This window comes from Daucus carota, chromosome 6, assembly GCF_001625215.2.
Source record: "Daucus carota subsp. sativus chromosome 6, DH1 v3.0, whole genome shotgun sequence".
NCBI lineage: Eukaryota > Viridiplantae > Streptophyta > Magnoliopsida > Apiales > Apiaceae > Daucus > Daucus carota.
This window is the reverse complement of record NC_030386.2, coordinates 31,354,087-31,377,939: the sequence shown is the minus strand read 5'-3', so window position 1 is coordinate 31,377,939 and position 23,853 is coordinate 31,354,087. Positions and strand designations below refer to the sequence as shown.

Here is a 23,853-nt window from a genome sequence, read left to right as displayed (position 1 = left end):
AAAAAATTCATAATTAGAATCCTTTTAACAAATATATGTATCACCATTACCATATACTATCTTAACATATAATTATAAATAGTAACATCTGTAAAATTTGTGACACGTGTAAAAGGGGATGCGAAGCTATACCAACAGGTCTTTTTTGTGGAGGTGCAATGAGTTCAGATTTTGAGTTTGAAATCCCGACACCTTCGTTAGATTGAGATGTTGTGCTTGAAGTCTCAACACCTTGGGATTTTTTTGGCCGACCTGTTATTTGCCAATTATTCATAACACAATATGATGTAAACAATTAGATAATATGGATACGTTCAACTAAAAATAAAAGCCCTAATAATAGAAGAAACTAAAATCATAAACAATCTACAAATATATTACAATATATTACATAACTTTGTAACAAAAGCCGTGATAATAGAAGAAACTAAAATTATAAATAATGTAGAAAAAATTCATAATTAGAATCCTTTTAACAAATATATGTATCACTAAAAACGTCCATTTGGGATACTTGACATAAATTAATTATTTTCGAGCTAATATAATTTTATATTTTATCTTGTCAGATTTATAGCATGTCTAAAGAACGTGTTGTAAAATAAAATTAATTAAAACATAAAAATGTTAAGTAATACCAATCGGTCCTTTTTGCCCAAGCAAGATGTTTGGAGATGTCATGTTTGAACTCCCGACAACTTCGGCTTTTCTTGGTCGACCTGTTATTTGAAATTGAAAAGTTAAAAAAATAATAAAATAAAAAACATTTAACCTTAAATCAAAAGGGAAAAAAAATAGATCAAAATATTAGGAGACCTCTTTTTCGTTTCTTGTTGGAAGAGATAATGTGCTGGGAGTTGTCCATTATTTAAAAAGATCTAGGTAAACTCTGCTAATACAAAATCTTTCAATTAAAGAGAGTATAGCTTCCTGACAAAAGAAAAGAAAAGAAGAGAGTGAAGCCTGGAACCGGTTCATGCAAATATGAATCATTCAGATATTGACTATATGGAAGTGTAACTTTAATTTGTTAAATCCTATTTTTTACTGTTTTGGTAGCATAAGAATATATATTTTATTTTATTTTTTTTATTTTGAAAAGACAACTTTAAGATGGACATTTTTTTAAGTAAATGTATATATTCCTCTTCTTTTTGGACAACAAAGTTAGGAGAATAGCACTTATAATTTGATTGGTATAAATTTTAGGCTATTGATTGGATGATCAGAAGTATAAAGTTGTCCGAATGATGGCAAAATGCAAGCCAGGACAGATATGAAGTTTAGCTTAGCAATTACTTGGGTAGTCTTAGAGCAGTACTAACTGAGGATGCCAGGAGTTTGCTGACAAAAAAAAAACTTATGTTTTATGGACACATTAGCTCTCGAAGGAAGTAATGCTCACACTGTATTTTTGACAGTTTTAAAAGAGATATATAGGATCATAAGTAAGAAATCCCTTGCTGCTGACAAAAAAAAACTTATGTTTTATGGACACATTAGCTCTCGAAGGAAGTAATGCTCACACTGTATTTTTGACAGTTTTAAAAGAGATATATAGGATCATAAGTAAGAAATCCCTTGCCATTAAAGATATAGACTTTAAGGGTGTCTCTCTCAAGGGTACTAAAATAATAATCCCTGGCCAGGAAAAATGTATGTTGTATTATAGTATTCTGTGTTGTATTCTATGTTTTGTTATATTATATTACTCAAGTAATTGGCAATAACACTCGAAGTAACACAATTGACCACATCTTGCATACCACTTTTCCTAGCTTTCTGATATCTTAAATGAAAATCAGACAATTGAGCATTCTGCACATCTAGTGAGATCGGAATAAAGTTTTCTCCCAATATGGACTATCCTGCAAAGATTACTGCTATAGTGCCATCGGAACTTTAGCCTCTGTGATATATTCTAAATCACCCTGATGGCATCATTGAACTTGCTTAGAAAAAATACAAAGTATAACTTGGACAGCATGAAAACAGCATTATTAGATGCATAATGGCACCTATTATTTTAACTTATAGCTGTTATTTTGTCTTAGTTTTCTTCCAATATCGACTCTGCTACAAAGATTGTGCTATCAGAACTTTAATTTAGCCTCTGTGATATATTCTACCTTGCAAGCAAAAACACAATTCATCACCTAGACAATTACACAAACACATAGTCTTCCATTTTTCTAAACATAATTCAATGAAAACACCTAATACAATCACATGTACATATCAAATTAATATTAGTAAAGCTTTAGATAAAGAATTTTACATAAAACACAATCAATCTGCATTTATAAGGATTGGAAGGGACGTGGGGAGTTTGACTTACAGTAATGGAGCAGCAGAAAACAACCGAGAGAGAGAGAGTGTTTAATTTGAAGAAGAAGAACACCATTAGTGTTCAATATTTTAAGGTTAAGCGAAGTTTTAAGGTTTAGCCACCTGAATTGGAAGCTCGGTAGGAATAGGTGAAGTTTGTTTGTTACCGGGAGATCCATGACTCAGAGTTTGTGTTGGTCTAGATTTTAGATTGTTATTTTATTATTAAAAATTAAAATTTAATCACTAACTATGATTGAATCTCAAGTTAATGTTATTTTATTATTAAAAATAATATTAAGTTAATTAACTAAAGGTGTGATATAATATGTTGGTCTAAATTTTAGGTTCAATTTCTTATTGGTTGGCAATTAAAATTTAATAACTAATTATGATTAAATCTCAAGTTAATTAATCAAAGGAGTGTCATAACATGATTGGTCTAAATTTTAGGATCAATTTCTTATTGGCTCTAAAATAATTCGTCTTTTTTTATTGGTTAGCTGAAATTAAAATTTTTCCTCTTTTCTTATTGGTTAATTGAAAATAAAATTTAATCACTAACCATGGTTAAATCTCAAGTTAATTAACCAAAGGAGTGTCATAATATGATTGGTCTAAATTTTAAAATCAATTTCTGGTTGGCTAAAATATGGTTGACGAATGAATATGATTGGTCTAAAATTTAGGAATGACTTCTGATTGGTCCTAAAATAATTCCTATTTTCTGATTGGTTAACTGCATATAGTGGTAGAAGGAAAGTTTGAGAATGAATATGATTGGTCTAAAATTTAGGAATGGCCTCTGATTGGTCCTAAAATAATTCCTCTTTTCTGATTGGTTAACTGCATACCTGGGTAGACTCAGGTATTATAATATAGGATTTAATGATGAAAGAGAGTTTTTAATAATAAAATATTATACATATTGTGAGAATAAGGCACATTGTTGGAGTTCAGTTTGGTAAAACATGTCCTAAATCACTAGGACATAATATTTTATATTATATTTAGGGCTTTCACTAGGACACTCTTCGACTTGCTCTTAGGCGTTGATATCCACCCATACGTTATCGACACTTGGTAAAATTCGTGCTGCATTCGTGTCCTCTCCTTCCCGCACCAAGTTGGTCCCTGTCTTTTAACACCGCAGCACTCTCAAGGCCGATCTATATAAATCCTCACCACTCCACCGAATCAAAATATGCACTTAAATCAAACACTTTAATTCTTCACAAGCTTTTTGTCTCGCAACTCAACGATATCATCATGGACTCTTATTCATCCCCAGTGTCAGTGAAGAGGAAGCTGAAACGAATCCTCTCGGTGTTTTGTTTCAAGATAAGAGAGCATGATCTGCCGGAGTTGAAGAAGTGCCTGGTGTTTAGCCGCCAGCAGAGCTCGTGTAAATTTGATGACAATGTTCACTTGTCTTACGCTCTTAATTTCCAGGATGATGCGCACCTCCACCACTTTGCCTTTCGGAGCTTCTCGGCGAAACTTCCACGGAGATTGACTTAGCCATTAGATGTGTATGTCGTATTTACATGTATATATAGATGAATTTTGGTATAGTAGCCCAGAATTTTAATGACCTGTCTCGTGTGTGTATATGCATGTTGACGGAGTAATTAACAGTCATGAGATGATCAGGTTTCAGCTTTTATATATGGAAACGTACTTCTCTGACAATTCTAAGTCTCCTTCGTGCTGCATGAATCATAATTATACGTTTTAACTTTAAATCAGAATGTGAGTGGCAGCAGAATGAATAAAATGAATCATTATTTATCAAGTAGTGTGAATGAAGTTACATGAGATAACAAAATTGTTAGTTCACAAACTAATAATTTCCATCTTAAATATTCAACGATGCATGTTTTGACAACCGGTAAGGTCGAGTTTGTGCAGCAGACTGTTTTCAGATAATGAGTCATTTCAATAATTTTGTTTTTGAGAAATAGGAACTTATTTATAAACAAAAATATATTGAAATTTATTTAATTAATATAAGCTCTTATTTTTTTATCATGAAACACCTCTTTTTTGTTGTTGCCAAATGAATGAAACACTTCTTTAATTAAAATTTATATCTAAAAAATAATAAAAAATTATGATTTTATGAAAACAAATCAGAAAATATTTGCCAAACGGCCTGATATTTGATTTTTTCTCGAGGATCAACTAAATCAAAATAAATTGTATCACGGCAACGTATATTTTTATTTATTTACGGTATTCGAAAATTTAGACAATATAACCTAGCTAACATCTAAAAAGAAAATAACACTGCCAAGAAAAGAAAGGAATATAAAAGAATAAAAGAAAGGATTTTGAAGTTGATTTATGTTGCATACGTGATATGGTTTTGCTTTCAATCCTAATCGATCTTAAACCATCTTTTAAATAATAAATTATCTCTATTTAAGTTACAGCAAATCTTATTTTTGAAAATGGAATTTGAGAAAAACAATATGTTTTTGAAAATTGAATTATATAGAATCATATTTTTTAAAAATGTTATATTATATATTTTGGGAAAACCCATATATTATTATTTAAGCAAATTTCAATTTGGTAAAAATTAAAATTTTAGTGAATACTCCTTCTGTCCCATTTAATTTTATAGATTTCTTTTTTACTGCTCAACACGCGCTTTCTTATAAAACATAATTCTATAACTTATTTTGAAAATTTTCTTTTTTCTGATATTCAAACTTTTACTCAGAAAAGAAAAATTATAAAAACAAGTTATAAAACTATACTTTACGTGAGCATTAAAGTTCGTGTCGCGTCTCCGTCCTCGTCCCCAAACTATATAGTTCGTGTCGCGTCTCCGTTCTCGTCCCCGAGGTATATAATTCAAGTGGACGGATGGGGTAGTTTATATCTAATTTATCATGTTATTTCATAATTCGTCCCTTTCCATCATGTCACGGAGTAGGGCTAACGTGGTCTTGAAAGTTGTGTGAAATTGAGGTCCAAGACAGAGACATATTAGTAGGATACAGACAGATTATGCATATATTCTGCGTTAAATTACTTGCATCACGACAAATACGAATTAACAAGAGCCGCAATATACCAGAATCTGCTGACTAATTCAATATTTTAACGGAATTAATGTCATCCGCATATGAACGTTGATTATGCTCGCACACAGTCAGAGGCTGTAAACAATTTGGACGAACTAATATACAATTAACATATGTGTGGAGTCGATACAAAGATTCCGTTTAATTTTTATGATAGTCGATTAGAAAAGACAACTGGTGATTGAAATTTGAAAGTGACTCGCATGTTAGGATGATGAATAAGACACACCACTCTTCACCAGTCCTCTGTTCGGTCTTAGTTATCGTTTTCCATTTTTTATTAGTGACTTGTGTCTTCCGCATGGAGATATTTTTATCTACTCAGGCTCTGTCTGGATGTTCAAAATTGTTGTATTAGGAAAACATAAAAGCTAACTAAAAATTAGATTTATTGCAATAGTTGAATTATTATGTGATAATAAATTTATGGTTGCAAGTTTGAAATATGACAAAGGATTTTTATTTTGATAAGGTATGATAGTTGATAAGTAATTTTAACTTTTTTCTAGAAGGTACGAAGACAAAATTATTTTTAATTAAATTTGCCTTACCAATCTTTAAATTTTGAATCAGTATTTTATTAAAAAAGTGGTTATTGTTGCAATAACAATATTTAACAGGACTTGAATGCTACTGATAATAGTTACTGCTCATTTTATCTTTTTTTATCACGATCAACTTTTACATAAATTATATTTAAAAAAAAACTTTTGCATATATTATGTTTAATAAAAGACAATATTCAAAGATAAGATTATTTATATTTACCTAGCCAAAAGTTATGAGATGTTGTTAACAGCATTACGAGAGATTACACACCATGCTGAAAGTTTATCTTTCAATTATATTGTCTCGACATTACATTTTTTTTTTGGGTTAAATATAAAATAGGTGACTGACTGTGTCAACAAATTTTAAGTAATTGATTTAAACTGATTTTCAATTAATTAAATTTGATCATCCCACTAAAGTCAAAGATTAAAATTATCCAGAATTGAAAAATGGTAATATAGGAGGGTAGAACTCGTTTTGGGCTTCAGTACAGTTACTAAAAATTGGTATTTGACTCACGGAATCATGGTAAAATTTGGCATTGATCCTTCGAAATCTCAAAAATAAGGAGAATCAAAATCAATTTTATCATGATCTCGTGAGCTAAATAGCAAATTTTAGTAACCACGTTGAAACTAAAAATGAGCTCTACTCTTTTACGTTATCAATTTTCAATTTTTGATGATTTCAATTTTCGACTTTAATAGAATATCAAATTAAGTTAATTGATGATCACTTTGAGTCAAATTTACAATAACTGACATACTTTGAGTTTTTTGAATGCAATCACCTACTTGATATTTGGCCTTATTTTTTATCCACATAATATAAAATCAATAAGTCATTATAATAACCAACAAATTTTAATTTTAATTCTTGAAGTTCCTTAAAATTTTAGGGGTAAAATATCTGATTCATTATTGTACTTGCTGAAAATTTGTAATTAGGCCATGATTTTGAAAACAATTTCACACTTATCACCAAGTAATCAAAAACATCACTCTCCATGAGTTTCGTTGGAGATATAAAGTGAAATTCAAAAAAAATGAGAAATAATGCAAAGAAAATCCAAAAAAAAACTTAAAAAATTGATTTTAGTAAAATCAAAATCTTACAGTTCTGATTTTTCAGTAATATAGGCCTGGAACCTGTAACATTACAGCTATATTTTGTCTGTGCCGGCCTCGCATGCTCATCTTGCGAGCAACCTTCAATTATTTATACCTACTTGGGCACTCACACATTCCATGTTATCAGCTCCATGAACAGGTTGCTTCATCCATATCTCTCTGGCCCCAATCCGTAATAATACGCCAACCCTAAATTAAAATTTCAATTTTACTTGTTGCGGATAATATAAAATCAGAAGGTCTATCATATTTAATATTCTCACAACCAATTCAAAGGACACACGTGGTATAAAAATAAAAGAACTATTTGAGACTTCTAACCATTTTCTTTTAGAAATTACATGAACTCTAGATTTTACGAGCTTTTTTATTTCAAATTCAATTTCCTTGGAATTTCAAAATCCAAAAGTAAACGATATTCTCCAACGCGTTTTTCTCGAGTGCGTAGAAGCAGCGAGATATATAATGTGTGGTTAGCAGTTGAATCAGCAACGTGCGGGCCAAACAGTGTCTATCTCGTTTCCGAGTCAAAAATTATTCGAAACTACGCATTAAATCCGTGTTTCCACGACACTTCCCTCGCGCTCTTTCCCCTTGCTTTGCCGTCCCTCTTCTATATCTCTATAAATTATGATCTTCTCATTTTTCATAACAAACAAATTCTCACCCACACAAACCTATATTCATTAAAGAAATTATACAGCCTGCAGCCGAGGTTCTAGTTATGATGACAAGCAGCAGTGGCGCGACTAATGCAACAAACGGGCATGATCACCAAGAAGACATGAACATGTACGGACACGAAGACGAGACGGTTTCGGGTTCTCGGTTCAGTTGTCTCGGGTGCTTTTGCTTTGATAATCAACGTCAATGGAGCATGTTGCATGGAGGAGAGCCGAGAGAGGAGTCGTGGCTGATCACGAAATCTAAGGAGGTTAAGGAGTTCACAGAGGTTGTGGCAGGGCCTAAGTGGAAGAATTTTATCCGAAAGCTGAGTAAATATAGCAAGAAAACAAGAATGGCGGAGTGTAGGCAGTATGATCCACAGAGTTATGCTCTTAACTTTGATGATGGCTTGGATGATATTCAACAAGATAGTGACAATGCTTTGCTTGGTGGTGGTTTCTCCACCAAGTTGTGACAATGAACCAGAATATAATTCAAGAATCTTATTGACTTTTCTTTTACCGACATTCTGGCCTTCCTGATTCTTTCATATGTTTATGTATTTAGACTGTAAATAAACTTTCTGCCAATATGATCAAATACCTTAAGTGAAACTAGGGGTGGCAATCGTTTCGTATACTTTCGTTTCGTGTATTTTCGTGTTTCGTGTACTCGAAGGTGAAACCCGTATCCGCCCGTTATTAATTTCGTGTACCTAATTTGAAACCCGTATCCGTTTCGAATCGTTTCGTGTATATTTCGTGTACTTTTCGTGTATATTATATATAAAAATATTAATATATTTTTTAATCAAAAAATGGATTTAATATATATTTTCCTTTATAAATTTATTAAATGTGAATGATATATATTATACTTGTATACAATTCTTTATAAATTTGTTAATGTATCTACAATATATATCCACACATACATATAAATATATACTTTATACTCAATTATATATTTAATATATCATTACATATATATAATAAATATAATCTACAAATATTTCGTGTACTTTCGTGTATATCGTGTACCCCAAATGAAAACCCATATCCGACACGAAATCTATCGTGTAATTTCGTGTTCGTGTACTTTCGTGTTTCGTGTATCGAAAATCAAAACCCGTATCCATTTTTTTCGTGTCGTTTCGTTTCGTGTTAGCGTGTTACGTGTCAAATTGCCAGGTCTAAGTGAAACCTTTCAATTATATATTGCAAAGTAACAAGATGTTTGGTGTTTGATTTTCACTCTATAAAGAGAGAAGGCAAAGATTGGAGGGAATGTGCAACAGGTTTGACAAGTGCGGTATAAGTATAATGTGGTCGCAAAAGTGTATCAGTATATGAAACATACTAACATAGTATGAAATGAAAATGCCGAAGCAAGCTCCCATTTATACAAACTTGACAACATTGAAAAATAAGATTCATGGTGCAACCAAGTGTACGCATATATATCAACGAGATTTGTCCTATTTATACATGCTTATCAGCCTAATATACACTTATGTGGATCGTCCAAGACTCCAAGTATGTACATCACATTTTAGTACTATTTCATCCGTCTGTGTATCAAGTCAAATACTTCAAGGGATTTGCAGCATCTGCTTACTTTGCACCATTAGATTATGAGCTTCAGTAGAGCTAGTGTAGTTACAGCCTAGAGTCTTCCACTTCAGCCACATTATATCTATTGGATTGGCACCATGAAACATTTGGATATTCACCAAAATTTGACACCAGATGATTGTTGATTTTCGGTCACTATATGAATTGCTCATTTCAGGTTTCACCTGCATTACTTTTTATTCAAAATTTATCGTTAACAAAGAGCTTTTAAAAAATCTTACAAATCTAGGAGTGAACAATTACCAGTCTACCTTTTGCGTTTGCTCTTTGAAACAGTTGAAGATGAAGGGTTGCTGTGCCAATTTCTCTTTCTTTGATTAATGAACCAATTGTTTATTTGCTTTAGCTGCAAGCCTGTTTCTTGCACCAATCTTGCTTTATCCTCCTCCTGAAAGAACATGACTTGTTTAAACATTAAGCAAAAAACAAGTAACAGAAATCAATAGGGATTAGTAAAAGAGAGCTATTAGGCAAAACTTACTGTTGGATATGGCCATTTGGAATGTGATTGCCACCAGGCTTTTAAGAGAGAAGTGGTGTCACCTGGAAGTTTTCCTGCTCTTCGTTTACGGAGAATTTCCTCTCTAATGTCCACAATTTTCTCTTTATAACCCTACAAAACCGAAAATAAAATAAGCAGCAGCAAGTAAATTCTAAAGAAAAAGGTCTGCAAAAGCCTGCATACTTGTTTCAACTCATGCTTCAGCTCCTGTCTCACGCGTTCCATCAACGATCTCTCACTTTCAGTTGGGACAAGAGGACCAAATCCCATGCTATCTGGACCATCTAGACCCCCGTCAAACAAATTAGTCTCACTGTCATCATGATCATCATCGTCGTCAGACATTGTTGCACCTGTACCTTCACCGGGTGCCACACCTGTACATGTGAGATGACACAAATCAGAACTCTAAACCATTAGAAAAAGCAAATTTCTTTGGATAGCTAAGAACAACCATAGGGACGTTCTTGATTCTACTATAAGAGAAAAAATGGAAAATTGTAGCTACTTTAACGAATAGCTCTAAGTTACTATAGTAGTTCTATTCTACTTTTTTATTCACATGCTAGCAGATTAAACTTACAGCAATCTTATTATCTCCCTCATATGTGCATCATTGGTTTGTGATCCTAAATTGTTATAATATTGTAACATATTGCACTAGTTATGAACTATTTACTAAGTTGTCTAAATGAGTGAAATAAGTAAACAGCCAGCTGAGAACGATGGAATTAAAAGGAACGGACTTCAATCCTAAAAGGTTCAGCTGGTAGAACAAAGATGTGAGCTTTAACATATTATCAACATAATCATACTAAGAAACGTCTAATATCGAGTACAAGGCAATTATTTGCTGGTTTAAGCCTGAACTTGGTCGTTAATTATAGCCCTCGTATTTCCATACATATGGCCACAGTGGTAGTAAGTGAGTATAATAACTGGATCATAGTTAGTATTTTAAATTGCAAGGAACAAATAAGTGGTAGGCAAATATTCTGTAATAAATGAAGGCTATGAGCAATAGCAATTAACATGGATTTGATATTCAATTAAGCTTTGCTCATATGCCTGGACCCTGTAGATCAAGTATCTACAAAAAGAGATTGATGATAAGTTAAAGTCGCTGAGCTATGGCTGCCCGGCCCTATATCCTGGCATTTTATTTCCCATCATATATGAGTAGCATAGAAATTATCGAAACATAACTAATTTTGTTTTATGAATGTAGGCTTTTCTTATGAATTCAAACATCGGGAGAAAAGTTCCTTTTGTATATTCACACAAAATACGACCATATAAGCCAAGAGCATGTCATAACTATTTTCAAAGAAGAGACTAGCAATGCAGGAAAAGGCATCTAAGATGGAGTACTATTATCTTTGTGGACAAACAAGCAGCCTACAAAAATTGAATATTTGGGAAAATAACCAAGTAAACATGTTACATACATTATATATGTAAATTAAATTACTATCACAGATAAGAAACATCTGCTGGAAAGACCACATATTAGAAGACATCCCATAAGAATGAGGCAACAAAAAGATTACCTGTCAAACTTTGCAGAGACTGTTCAAGTTCCCAGCAAGCCATGACTGCTTCCATTGCATGCACCCGAACATGTTGTTGTAGTTGATCTTTGAAGGAAGAGAGCAATAGAACATAATGCGTCTACATCAAGACAGACCAATTTAAAAGCAAATTCAGAAAAAGAACAATATTGCATCATATACTCGCAACTATTCGTCTAGCGCACAAAACAAAAGATCTCATGGTGGTTATGATATTTCAGAAAAAATTATATATTTTCGCAAGTAAACATCTGATGACAAATCAAGTTATGTAGGTAGTGTTCGTTCTCAGCAACAACTAAAACCCAACCTTTAATCTCTATGTAATATGAGACAAACATGACAATAACTACAAATTTATACCTGGCAAATGCTCAATATATAGAAATAAAATCAAAACACACTCAAGACAAAGACATTCCTTCTAGAAAGTCGACTAGACGAGGAACAAGAGATTCTTCAATTCAGTCCTAAGAAATCAAATTATTGTATGTGTACATCATTAGTCCAATTCACATCAGTCATCACATAGTTATTCAATAATCACCCACTACTCAAAAATTCTAACTCAATCAAATTACAATACACAACTGACACGAAACTTCACTAACGAAAAGAGGAAACAATATCTCCAACATAATCGGAAAAAACAGAAAAAGTCCCATTAACAAAATTTAAAAAAAAAACGAGCTTCCCAAAAACGGAGGAGTATTTACTAAAATCAACGATTTCACATGCAACTTAAATATGATGAAATTTCAATAATGAGTAATTTAAATTTATTTTACCATAAACTGATCAAGGTCCTTTGCGTCGAGCGGGTGAGTATTATTGTGCTGAAGAATTGAGTACTTGGCGACGACCTGATGCGACTGCTCAAGCTGCGCATCAATCCTGGGGAGCTGATCCACCGGAGTCGCAATTCGTAAACACGAAACATGAGCCGAAAGCAGCTGATCATAAAGCGGATGCGCTAGTATATCCGCTTTGCTCTTCGCATTCTGCCAATTCTTCTCTTCACTACTATTACAATTATCGTTACTCTCGTACTTCTTCTCCTGATTGCTCATCGGAATCATCGTCTCGCCGGACGGCGCCACGTCGTCGTTCAGCGACCGCGACAGCCACTGATTGGACGCGGAGGAGTCGGAGTTGGTGGTTTGGAGGTGAAGAAAGTTGCCTTCGGCGGCGGCGTAGTTGTGGCTCTGCTGACGGAGGATAGCGTTGTTGAGCCACGTCGGAGGCTTGCCGTTGACTTCCGACGGCGGCGAAGACTGGCCGGAGAGGTGGAAGAGGGAGGCGTTGTCGGTTAATTGTTGGTCGGAGTAGTGGTGGAGTGCCATTGCTTGAGAGATGTGGTCCTGGTGAAACGCCATGTATATCAAAATTATAGATACAAGATTTGTGTGTATATGTCTCTGGTTTTCTCTAGAGGAGGTGTGGTTTAGTCACTGTGCCTACTCAAAGTCTTCCCAGAGAGAGATGAGAGAGAAGAGTGTGGATTACTCCATTATATCATTGTTTAATACGTATACAGGGACAACTACAATCTTACATTTTTATTTTATTTTACTCCTAATCCCTGTCTTAAAATATTACAGTATATTTTTCCATTGGAAAATGCTAGAGACCCCAAAAAATTGTCCCAAATAATTTTCTCAAATGATGTGTCCAAATTTGATTGGCTGAATTCACTCTCATAATAATAATGAGACCCCCTGCAGATTCATCAATCACCCAATCATAACTAGCCACTTGTTTGCCACATCATTTGGTAAAGATTTTTGGGAATTTTTTTTGGGTCTCTAGCATTGCCCTTTTCCATTACCATGTTAAAAACTATTGTGATACCATTCGAGTTCGATTCGGCTTGAGTTCGGTTTGGCTTTCGGGTATGGTGTAAGGGTTTACACATTAAATCAGCATTCACAAAAATGACAGTCATTAATTAGACTAAAGAAATATCAATTTAGAATTTTACAGGAAAAATTTGGAACTGAGGACAAAAATATTAAAAAAAACAATATTATTAACGGGCGTTAGGAATAATTAGATGGAAATTAAGTTGGAATAATTGTGTATGAGCTGAAATGTTGCTTAGACTTTAGAGTACATGATAAGATCTTTTGGTTGTTCTTAACAAGAGCCACTTTGTTTTATACTTCTTGCAAGAGCATAGACAATGAGAAGGAACCCATACTAAAGACAAGTGGCAACCGCGTAGGGTTTGGACCACAGGGGACCACAACTGTTTCATAGAATATATCACCAGTGTTCTCGCTACACGTAAGCGTGTGGTCCTCCACCATTTGTCTTTCTCTCTTCTTCTTCCTCGCTGTAGTTTTAACTTTTAAGCTAGTGCTACACGAAATAATAAAAAATGGATTCCATTGGGATCCACCAAGGCATTGTTTGAGCTACGTGTGCAAAGCATGGTTGGCGCCCCCACAAACTAAAGTTGTTTTGAGGTGCTCCATGGATCAAATTCAATAAATATTTGATTTCTATTAATAAATTTAATTTATCTAATTTAAGTTTAAGTGTATTCGAACTATATAAAACGAGCTGATTAAATATTTAAGAATAAATTTTTACTTCAATCATATTTAAGAATAAATTTAAAATACATATCAAATGTGCACCGCATATAATCTACCTTTCAGGCATATTTACAGAGTAATGATATTAATTGAAAATTATTATTTTTAGTGAGGTATGAGTAACATTAGCATGACACCCCATAATTTTGATTTCTTTAAGTGTGTTGTTATATTTCTTCGAAAAAGTTAATATATTAAAAATATCTTAAAAATTAGGTGGTTTTGTTCTTGCTCCTTAAAATCCACCCGCATGAACAAATTTTTTGGGGATAAAATTACATTGAATCTGGGGAATGCAAGCAACTTTTGAGGTTGTGTGGCATGAAACCTTTCCACTTTAGCTTTTAGCTTATGTTATTATAATAAAATATTATTATCGATAGATTTTTTAGGCTAAAAGGGATCGGAAAGAGAAGATATTTCTTACTACAATTTTTTTTTTTGGGGAAAAAGAAGTTATTAGAGCAAGTTCAATGGTGATGTTAAAATAGGTGCAGTTATTATTATAATTGTTCTCTTGTAAATTAAAGTTTAATTATATATTTTTATTTTAGAGAGAAAGTTCAAAAATATAAATATATATAATAATTATTTTATCATGTTTTGACAACTATTTTATTATTATTGATATTGAGATTATCTTACATAATTATTTTTGTATAATATTTTAACTCTTCCCGAGAATGTGTTTGGCAAGATGATAGTGGTCAGTGGTCCAGTTGAGGAATCTCCATAATTTCAATTTATTCCTTTGACTTAAATTTGAATTGATGAAAGTTGTTGGGTCAGAGTTGCAAATGGGCTTTTATACTTGATTGTCTTGTAACTTTGTGGTCCTGGCCTCGCAATGACCTGTTGGATACTAACTGTGGTCCCGTTCACATTGTAGCTGCCATCTGCCTCTTTTCCTATCTCTTTATCGTCTCAGGCCTATATCGTAGTAGTAGGCTCTGTAGCCTCATTATGTTTCTTCAGAGCATCAAATAAGTACACCCAAAACCCAATAGGTTCGTTTTACATTTCCTTTATTGAGATTACTTTTAGTTTACGATTGTTTAAAATAAGTTTGAGAGCGATGCTAAAATATGAAAGCAAATTTAGGATCCCGCGTTTTACATTTTAAATTATGTCAAAATAAAACATACTCCCTGTGTTCCGTATAGAATCTATACATTTCCTTCTCACTGTTCGACACGCACTTCAATGTTCTTGTAAAATTCTATAACTTTTTTTTAAATTTTTTTATGAATAAGAATATAATATTCAAATTTTTCTTCAGATTAAAAAATCTTAAAAATAAGTTGTAGAACTATATTTTACAGGAATATTAAAATCCGTGCGCGTCCCCGTTCTCTGACATATACAAGTCTAAGGGGCGAAGGAAGTATATGATAAATAAATTAATATGTATAAAGGATACACATCGAGCCACCCACACCGGCCAATAAAAGGGTATGATCTTTTATTGATCAAATATCTCATCGTTTGAAATTTAGGGTCATAGAATATGATAATCAAATATCTAATTGTTTGAAAATAGCTTTACTCAAGTTTAACTACAGTTGGATCTTTCTAAAACCTACGTTGCATTATGTTCTCCATCTCCTTCTACTGGAACACGATGGTTTTAAAAAATTAAATTAAATGTAGAAGAGATATAGTATTTAAACTAGATTTTCTGATACTAAAATCATAAAGAATCTCTGCGACATTTTATTATCTGTGTAAAATCAAAATATAATAAAATTCATTAAAATTTCAAAATACACCCTTTAATAAGAAATTATATTCTAAACTTTTGCATGCATACAAGCTAAAATACATTTTGCCAGAAGTGATACAACAAAAAGTAAATATACCACCTCAAATTGATTTTCAGTCTCGCCGGAGTCTAGTTATATCTTAGAAACACTTATACACATTCTATCTATAGTCCATAGTTGCACTTCTTTACTGAAAGGACAATCCAATTAACCAGCTGCCCTTATTCACAGTTCACACAGGACATCAAGTCTAAAATATGGCAAAATCTAATAAATTACTATTAGTATCTTCTTTAATCGTCAAACAGACAATGCAAATCGCAATTTAAATTTTTTCCTTTCAGAGTCACTGCTGTTGCTACACACCACGAGGCATATTCGGAGGCCATCAACGATAGACAACCCTCACTCGAGTTCCGTCTCATCGGGTACGATACTTTAGTGTTTTGTGATGCATGGCCACAGTATCCGCGCGTATTATGTAACGCGCAGCTGCAGTTACGATGGTAAGGCCGTCTTTGGATCCCTCCGTCGTGTCCGGTGATGCAGCCGTCATTATACAGGCTCCGATAAATTCCTCCTCCCGCTGCTCCCGTAGCCATTTATTTTGCTCCCTGTGTGTTTTTTTCTATGAGTCTCGCTAGATGTTACTATTTTGTTGTCAAGTGGCAGTGGTGGAAACATATATATACAACAAGGGTTTTGGTCTGTAACAATCGATTGTTACAGAACCCTTATCCAACACACAGCTTCAGAGCCCTTAGATCTGTATTTTAATGGTGGAGATGAAAGCTTTTTTTTTATTATCCGCGGAAGGGAAAAGCTCCGATCCGCGGAAAATTATAGCGGATCGGTAAAAAAAAATGCTTCAATCTGGACCCTTCAAATAGAAATTCGACGGCCCTGGTAGTGTGTTATATAACCGGTCCCTGACACCAGGACCCATACAACAAAGTACCAACATAAGACTTTATGTTGGTCGGCATTGTGTGTTGTATTATGGCGGAGAATATTTTCAATTTCTTGGTCTCGACTAGGGGTGGCAATATTGGACCCGACCCGACAACCCGACACGAATTCGACCCGCAAAATACGAATTCGGGTCGGGGGTTTTCGGGTTCGGGTCGAATTCGGGTTGACCCAAAATCAACCCAGAAAAATCGGGTCATTTTCGGGTTGAATTCGGGTTACCCGAAATTGACCCGAAATTACCCGAAAATGAATATATAATATAAATATTATATATATTTATATTATTTTTATAAAATTTATTATTTAAATTTAATATAAAATTAATTTATTTGGATTAAAATAATATTTATTTATTATTTAAAAAATATTTTTATTAATAAATATTAATTTTCGGGTCGGGTTCGGGTTACCCGCGGGTAGTGTGGGTCGGGTTCGGGTTGGGTATTCTGACCCATTAAATTTTCGGGTCGGGTTCGGGTTGGGTAAATTTTTTGACCCGCCACTGTCAACCCGACCCGAACCCGACCCGAAACCCGAAATTGCCAGCCCTAGTCTCGACTCCATTGGTCATTTTGGAGAATTTTGTGATTTTATTAGTGTCATTACTGATTTCTTGGGGGTAATTCCAAGATGGCATGACTAAACCTAGTTAGAAACAATCTATAGAATAGTAAAAGTGGAAAAGGGGCCTTGAAGAAATTAGACGTGGCCTCCTATACTGTACGCGCAAGGTGGAATATGAGTTTTTGTTGTAATTAGAGAAATTCGCATAAGATTCTTGAAACTTTAAACTAGGGCGGTTTCAACAATACAAAAAAGGGAAAAGAGCAGCATATAATATATTTGTATGAAGGTGATGTGTTACTCCTTGTGTAATCAGACTATCAGAGTCAAGTATTTCACCCTATATGGTTGGACTGTGTTGTATGCATAAAATTTCACACAAAATAATATGATATATTTTGTGAAAGCATTTGTATTCAATATTTTATATGATGTTTCATACTTCATGGGAGGTGGGAGGAGAGGCTAAAAATCGATTTTGCTTAAATTGCTTTAGACAGAGACATGCATGCCGAACAATTGCGATATTATGAATAAAAATTAGACATCTAGCACGCCAATCTCAAGTATTATCTTGAGAATTGGATGCAAAAATGATAGGAAAGTGATTAGATATAAAAAAAAGCCGATATTTCTCATTTGAGACATTTTAAGATATCAATCTTTGACCTTACAAAAGAAAAAGATATCAATCTTTGGGGTTGCTCTAAAATTAGACGTGTTTCACGGTAATAACATGCCAATTGTGAACCTGCAGCATAGGTTTTTACTTCATTTAATGGATTCATGATAGAAGAAACTATGCAGCACATGAAACCAACCAAGTCGCCATTTCTTGCTTCCCTTTTCATGTGACGAGCAATAGCATCTACATTCTACATTGTAAAGAGAACTTTTATCCCAGGCCACACTCACAAGTTTCATCATGCCATGTTTTAAAGAGTGAGGCTAAATCGCAAAATCACCTGCAAAGTGAATTTTACTCAAAAGTTAAAATATCAATTTATTATACAGACGGTACAAAAAACCCGATTAGCCAAACATGCCCGATAAGTAGCATGCTCAATCACACGGAGGTATGTGCTCAAAACTCAAGATATTGCTTCATCTTTTATGGGCACCCTGGTCCTGAAAGAATGATATAGCTAAATAGCGTGGTTTCGGATTGAACGCACTGGTTAGATCTTTACAATTTCTGACACAAAAGAACCTGGATTTGATAATGAGAAAAATTAATCTACTTCTGATCGACTCATGTTATAAAGCAGATAAAAAAAATATCTATGAACTACAACCAGATAAATGTAGCATCTGCATTACATGGTTAGTCCAGCTAGGAGGTTAGGGAGGCGACTGTGGCGGGGAATGCATTATCACCGTCCTCCGCCACAACAGTCTGTTTAATCTCCTGAATCATCTTCAATACTTGCCACATAGTTGGTCTTTGCTCTGGAGAAGTTGCACTACAAGCTATAGCCACCTCCAGAAGCATCACCAATCTGTTGTCCTCTGAACCGTCGTCATCTCTCATAGACCTTACCCAATGGATGAGCTCATCTGGTAATAGATATGGGTGTTGTGATGGTGGCTTTCCAGTCAAGAGCTCAACCAAAAGAACGCCAAACGAGTAAATGTCTGACTTGGACGTTGGTTGGTGGTCTAGTTTGTGCGTTTCTGGGGCTTTGTAAGCAACAGAATCTGGCTCCTCAAACAACAATGCAGGGTCTACAAGATCGGAAAGGCAGTAGTCGGTGAGACAGGCCTCAAAGTCAGGATCAAGGAGGACGTTGGAGGCCTTGAGATTGCCATGGACAAACCTCCATGCTTGGTGGATGTAGTTAAGTCCTTGTGCTACATCCTCTGCTATTTTTAAGCATGATGTCCAATGCAATGGTCTTGCTCTTGCCGATTTTGAACCTGCATATGTATGTTGTCAGCAGGAGAATATTGGAGAACAGTTTGGATCAGTTTTTCAGTTTCTCAATATATAATGAGAACATAGACCAGAGATGGATTTTTTTAATAAGAGCATCTTCAATATAATAGTGGCACTTTTTGATATTGTCAAATTATGTTGATTTGTGACAATAGTATACCTATATAAAGTTATAAACTACTCTCATACACATTGAGTGTTGCTTATTTAAACAAACAATGCTGCAGAAGATGCCCTGCTGCTTAAGACGCGCTAAGAGCATCTCCTATAGATGTCGTCAAAAGAGTGCTATGATCCTCACAGTAGCGATGATGATTCACAAGTTCAGTTTCAAGGTTGCCAAGATATCAACCATTTTGTGTGAATAAGCAAATAAAAGTAATATATTGGTTCGATTAATTGTCTACTAATAAATTATTAAATAAATGCATAAATACAAAAATAAAGTATAATATTATTGTACTAAAATCATCTCCAACTAAACTCAAATATGAACTTTTACATCAAATTTGGTGTAAATTGTCTCCAGCCAAACTCTAAAAATTATACCAAATATGGTGTCACATCAAAGTAAGATTAATTCCAACACTATCCTTATATTTCTTTACTAAAACAATTTCATTTCCTTCTATATCCCACAAATTCTATTAATTTTGTATTTTAACAATAATATAATCTATATAGTACAAAATATAGTCTTTTTGGTGTAGATGGATTGAAGAAAATAAGTTTGGTGTAAATTTTACACCAAATTTGATATAAAACTACACCAAATTTAGTGTAAGGAATGGAGATGCTCCAAGGTGCAGATTAGAAACCCTCTCTGCACCGACCTATATCACATTAATAACAAGTCCATCTAACATCATCTACAACAAGCTCAGGTTCTTAAAAAAGATGTTTAAAACTAGCACTCCAATAGGCTTTTAGAGATTCTTTAAAAATTTAAGAGTATTTTTTGTATTCATTTCCTTCCAATTTTGTCTCCAACTTTTCCCTCAAATGAATATAAAATATATATATGGTGCGAGCAGTATTGGAATTATCACGCTATTTAATGTATCAAGTTAATGAGCGCCACATATTTTATTATTAATTAAAAATGATTTAGAAGCCTACACGCTCAAAACCTTAAATTATCAGAAAACCCCCAAAAATCTTATATTATTTATTAGCTCTGGCCTCTGAATAATAAAAAGGTGCAAATATGATCCGGCTCAGGGACGGAGGCGGCATGAGACAGTGGGGATACTTGCCCTCACTGACCATCATAATATATGCATGTATCTCCTATATTTTTAATAAAAAATTGGTTTTGCCCCATGATTGTGGAGTTGGAGCTTGACCTCAGTGAAGATGCAAGTTCGAATCTAAGCCCCACTAGGCTAAAATCCTAGTTCCGTAAATTTGTTTTGTCCCCACTAGGCTAAAATCTCAGCTCCGTCCTGATCCGGCTCTGAACGTTTATGAATCCAGCCATGACAGGTTAACCACAACCACTACGGACATGCCAATTTATGTTGGCATAACTCACGATAAATAAGCATGTAGTATATTTTTCATAAGTCAAAGTATGGGGCTCACAACTCACAAGGCTAAATACCAGTATGTGTAGCTCAAAAGGCCAAATACCACTTTCAAGCTTTTCTTTATCAGAAGGAATCGAATTCAAAGCTCGTAACGTTACAAAGACTAACCAAAGCTAATCCCTAACTTTTACAAATTGTGCTTCAGGCTTTACTACAGCTAACTAATCTTGCATTCAGCAACCCAACTTGATGTCATTGATGTATTATGGGACCGAGGGAGTACTTGCATCGGCGGATCGGCTGATAAATTTTTAACCTGAACTTAATTAACTTTACTTGCAATATTCGAATGTGAGCAACTAGTCGAGTGAACGGGCAGTTTGATGTGAGCTTAAGGTGGGATCCAGCAGTCCCAAATGGGATTAGAAAACCCCGCCACACATGTCAGCTATTCAAAAGTTAAAGCAAGACTACCAACACAGCCACGTGAATATGTGCCTGTCTTGCCTGCTCTGCAGGTTTTTAACATTTAAATCCACTTGTTTCACCATTTAACTCTCATTATTATTCACTGTTACTTCACAAGTCTAACTTTCTCCACCTAAATCTAACCATAGATAGAGTACTGTAACTGGAAGATGCAGTAGCACTTGGAAATTAAATGAGGTAAAAAGTAAAAACACTACAAGTAACTGAGACTTACCGTGAATGAGTGAAAACAAGCTCCCATTAGGCTGATAATCATAAACCAACAGCCTCTCCTCCTTGGCCTGAATAAACCCCCTCAACGCCACCAGCTTCGGGTGTCGCAGCCCTCCCACCGCCGTCATCCGCCGATCAAATTCCTCCTTACTTATCCCCGTCATCTTAAACCCATCCAATCTCTTCACACAAACGATCAACCTGTTATCCAAAACCGCCTTATAAGTCGTTCCAATACTCCCCTTTCCCAACAACTCAGCCGACGCTTTCATCAGCTGCTCCATCGTATAATCCTGCGCCTCACCCGCACAGAACACTAAGCTCCCGCTTTTCGCCATCTGAAGCTTCCTCACCTTCTCTTCCAATGCTCTGTCTTCCTCCATCTTCATCACCGCCGCCGCACTTTCGGCGGCAATGTAGTCCGACGCCATTGTCGGCTTCATTATCCTCTTTCTGTATCGCTTTCTCTTCACAACTCTCGCGATAACACAGATGACGAAACAGAGCGCCACCACTCCCCCGCATAACCCTATAATCGCGGCGAGTTTGTTGGTTCTACTTTTACTCTGCTCCGGTTGTTGCTTGATTACCTGATTCATCGGCTTCGGCGTCGGAGAGCCGAAGAACGGCGCCGCCGGCTTGCATTCTCTGTGCACAATCTCGCCGCAGAGGCGAAAATTAAACAAGAAACAAGACCTCGGGAACCGCAATAGAGTCGGAGTCACCGGAATCGGGCCTGTCAAGTTGTTATGAGAAATGTTGAATATTTTGAGCGAGGATTGGTTTAGCGGCGGGATTGAGCCGTTGAGCCGGTTCAACTCGAGCCGGAGATAGTATAACCGGTCAAGATTAGTCAGCGCCATCGGGATTAAACCGGTCAAGATGTTATTCGAAAGATCCAGGGTTTTGAGACGGTGGAGAGAGAGAAGAGAAGGCGGGAATGAGCCCGAGAAAGAGTTGTGGTTCAAGAAGAGTGATTTGAGGTTGATGAGTTGTGAGAGGTCCGGGATGGGCCCGGTGAGCGAGTTGTTCTGGAGGCTGAGGACTCGGAGCTGGTCGAGATTGGTGAGCGTGTTGGGTGCGAATGAGCCTGAGAGGTTCAGGTTCTGGAGGACGAGCCGGTGGACTCTGAGGCGCGCGCATTGGACGCCTTGCCATTGGCAGAAGCTGCGTGACGTGTAGTTGAGATTGTTGTGCGCGTCGGCTTTGAGTTTGAATGATAGGAGGTGCGTTGCATCGGACGGTGGGGAATGAGCGGAGAAGGAGTGTGTGAAGAAGGAGATGAGAATGAGGAGATGGAGAAAGTGGTGGCTCATGTTTAGTACATTTTGGTTTGGAGTTTGAATGTGAAGTTTAAAATTGAAGAAGATGGGGTGAAGTGAGATGGGAATCGATCACGTGAGGGAGGTGATGCAGAGGTGACCTCGGGCCCACTGCTTCTCCCCATACACTGATGCTGCTGCTCTCTTTTCTTTCAAGTTTTTGTAGTATAGCATGTATGATTGTATGATTGGTATGCTGGATTTATTATTCTACCAACTGGCAACTGTAACACCCGTCTCCTTTGATTTCACTTTATTCTCCATGCCCATCCTCGTTGTGCATCATCTGTTTCCAAGCAGTAATATTTCATCTCGAATGTTTGGTAAATTATGTTTTAAGGGCATCCTCAACCATCATTTTAAATTTCATATCTTTTTTTTTATATTATAAATAGGATAATCAATCTTCAATCATCCAGTACTTTATCTTTATATATAAAATCATGCATTATCCTACTCTATATATGAAGTTATGAAAAATGAAGATGAATAAAGCCAAATAACTAGAGACGCTCCGGTTGTCTGTTGTCACATATCTAACCTATTTATCTCGTGTTGGAAAAGAATGTATGAGTTGGGGATGGAGAAACCTTTTTCTTTAGTGTTTTTTTTTTACAGGAACCTTTTCTTTAGTTCAGTTCCACAACAGCATCATATTCTGCGAAAAAGAGGAGGTGGTTATATTAAATTGGGTCCATCATTTTCATCCAAAAGTGTCATTTTTATTGTACTATTTTATATTTTATAATAAATTATTATTTTATAATATTCAGAGTCTGGTGATTAAAATAATTTATTGAGTGTACTTAATATTTATGATTAAAAAATTAATTTAAAATAAATTAATAAATTTGGGATAAGAAGATATGTAAAGCATTGGTTCAAAAACAATTCAAATACTTGATTAGTGATCTCTCATCCATATTTCAAAAGCTTTTGGGAAAAAATTATAAATCTGGGTGAATAAATTTCTTCATGAACTTTTAA

The 23,853-nt window shown here is 34.9% G+C and overlaps 3 protein-coding genes across 4 annotated transcripts; 1 reads left to right on the top strand and 2 right to left on the bottom strand.

The window, feature by feature from the left end:
• The first annotated feature begins 7,832 nt into the window (after nt 1-7,832).
• Nucleotides 7,833-8,246, top strand: LOC108225400 (uncharacterized). The gene has a single exon (XM_017400251.2). The coding sequence runs from the start codon at nt 7,833-7,835 to the stop codon at nt 8,244-8,246; it is 414 nt and encodes a 137-aa protein (XP_017255740.2).
• An 894-nt stretch (nt 8,247-9,140) lies between these two features.
• Nucleotides 9,141-13,049, bottom strand: LOC108192993 (homeobox protein knotted-1-like LET12). 2 transcript variants are annotated; one of them, XM_017359547.2, is made up of 6 exons: nt 12,267-13,049; nt 11,458-11,578; nt 10,091-10,284; nt 9,887-10,018; nt 9,657-9,793; nt 9,141-9,577 (listed from the first exon to the last, which is right to left on the bottom strand). In XM_017359547.2, exons 1-6 carry the CDS (start codon nt 12,852-12,854, stop codon nt 9,559-9,561), a joined length of 1,191 nt encoding a protein of 396 aa, XP_017215036.1. In that variant the 5' UTR covers nt 12,855-13,049; the 3' UTR covers nt 9,141-9,558. The 2 variants fall into 2 exon arrangements, with proteins under 2 accessions (XP_017215036.1, XP_017215037.1); XM_017359548.2 differs by having other exon boundaries at nt 9,141-9,569.
• Nucleotides 13,050-18,514: 5,465 nt separating this feature from the next.
• On the bottom strand, nt 18,515-22,992 carry LOC108224356 (probable inactive receptor kinase At5g67200). The gene is made up of 2 exons (XM_017398935.2): nt 21,546-22,992; nt 18,515-19,294 (listed from the first exon to the last, which is right to left on the bottom strand). The coding sequence occupies exons 1-2, from the start codon at nt 22,858-22,860 to the stop codon at nt 18,711-18,713; spliced, it is 1,899 nt and encodes a 632-aa protein (XP_017254424.1). The 5' UTR covers nt 22,861-22,992; the 3' UTR covers nt 18,515-18,710.
• Between the last annotated feature and the right edge of the window lie 861 nt (nt 22,993-23,853).

Bases quoted from the DNA above. Each gene is read 5' to 3' on its own strand.
- LOC108192993 (XM_017359547.2), bottom strand. From the start codon at position 12,854: ATGGCGTTTCACCAGGACCACATCTCTCAAGCAATGGCACTCCACCAC. The intron at 11,579-12,266 runs GTAAAATAAATT...GTCTTGATGTAG, and splicing joins AGGACCTTGATCAGTTTATG to ACGCATTATGTTCTATTGCT. The intron at 10,019-10,090 runs GTATGCAGGCTT...TCGGTTTTGTAG, and splicing joins TGAAGCATGAGTTGAAACAA to GGTTATAAAGAGAAAATTGT.
- LOC108224356 (XM_017398935.2), bottom strand. From the start codon at position 22,860: ATGAGCCACCACTTTCTCCATCTCCTCATTCTCATCTCCTTCTTCACA. The intron at 19,295-21,545 runs GTAAGTCTCAGT...ATACATATGCAG, and splicing joins CTTGTTTTCACTCATTCACG to GTTCAAAATCGGCAAGAGCA.
- LOC108225400 (XM_017400251.2), top strand. From the start codon at position 7,833: ATGACAAGCAGCAGTGGCGCGACTAATGCAACAAACGGGCATGATCAC.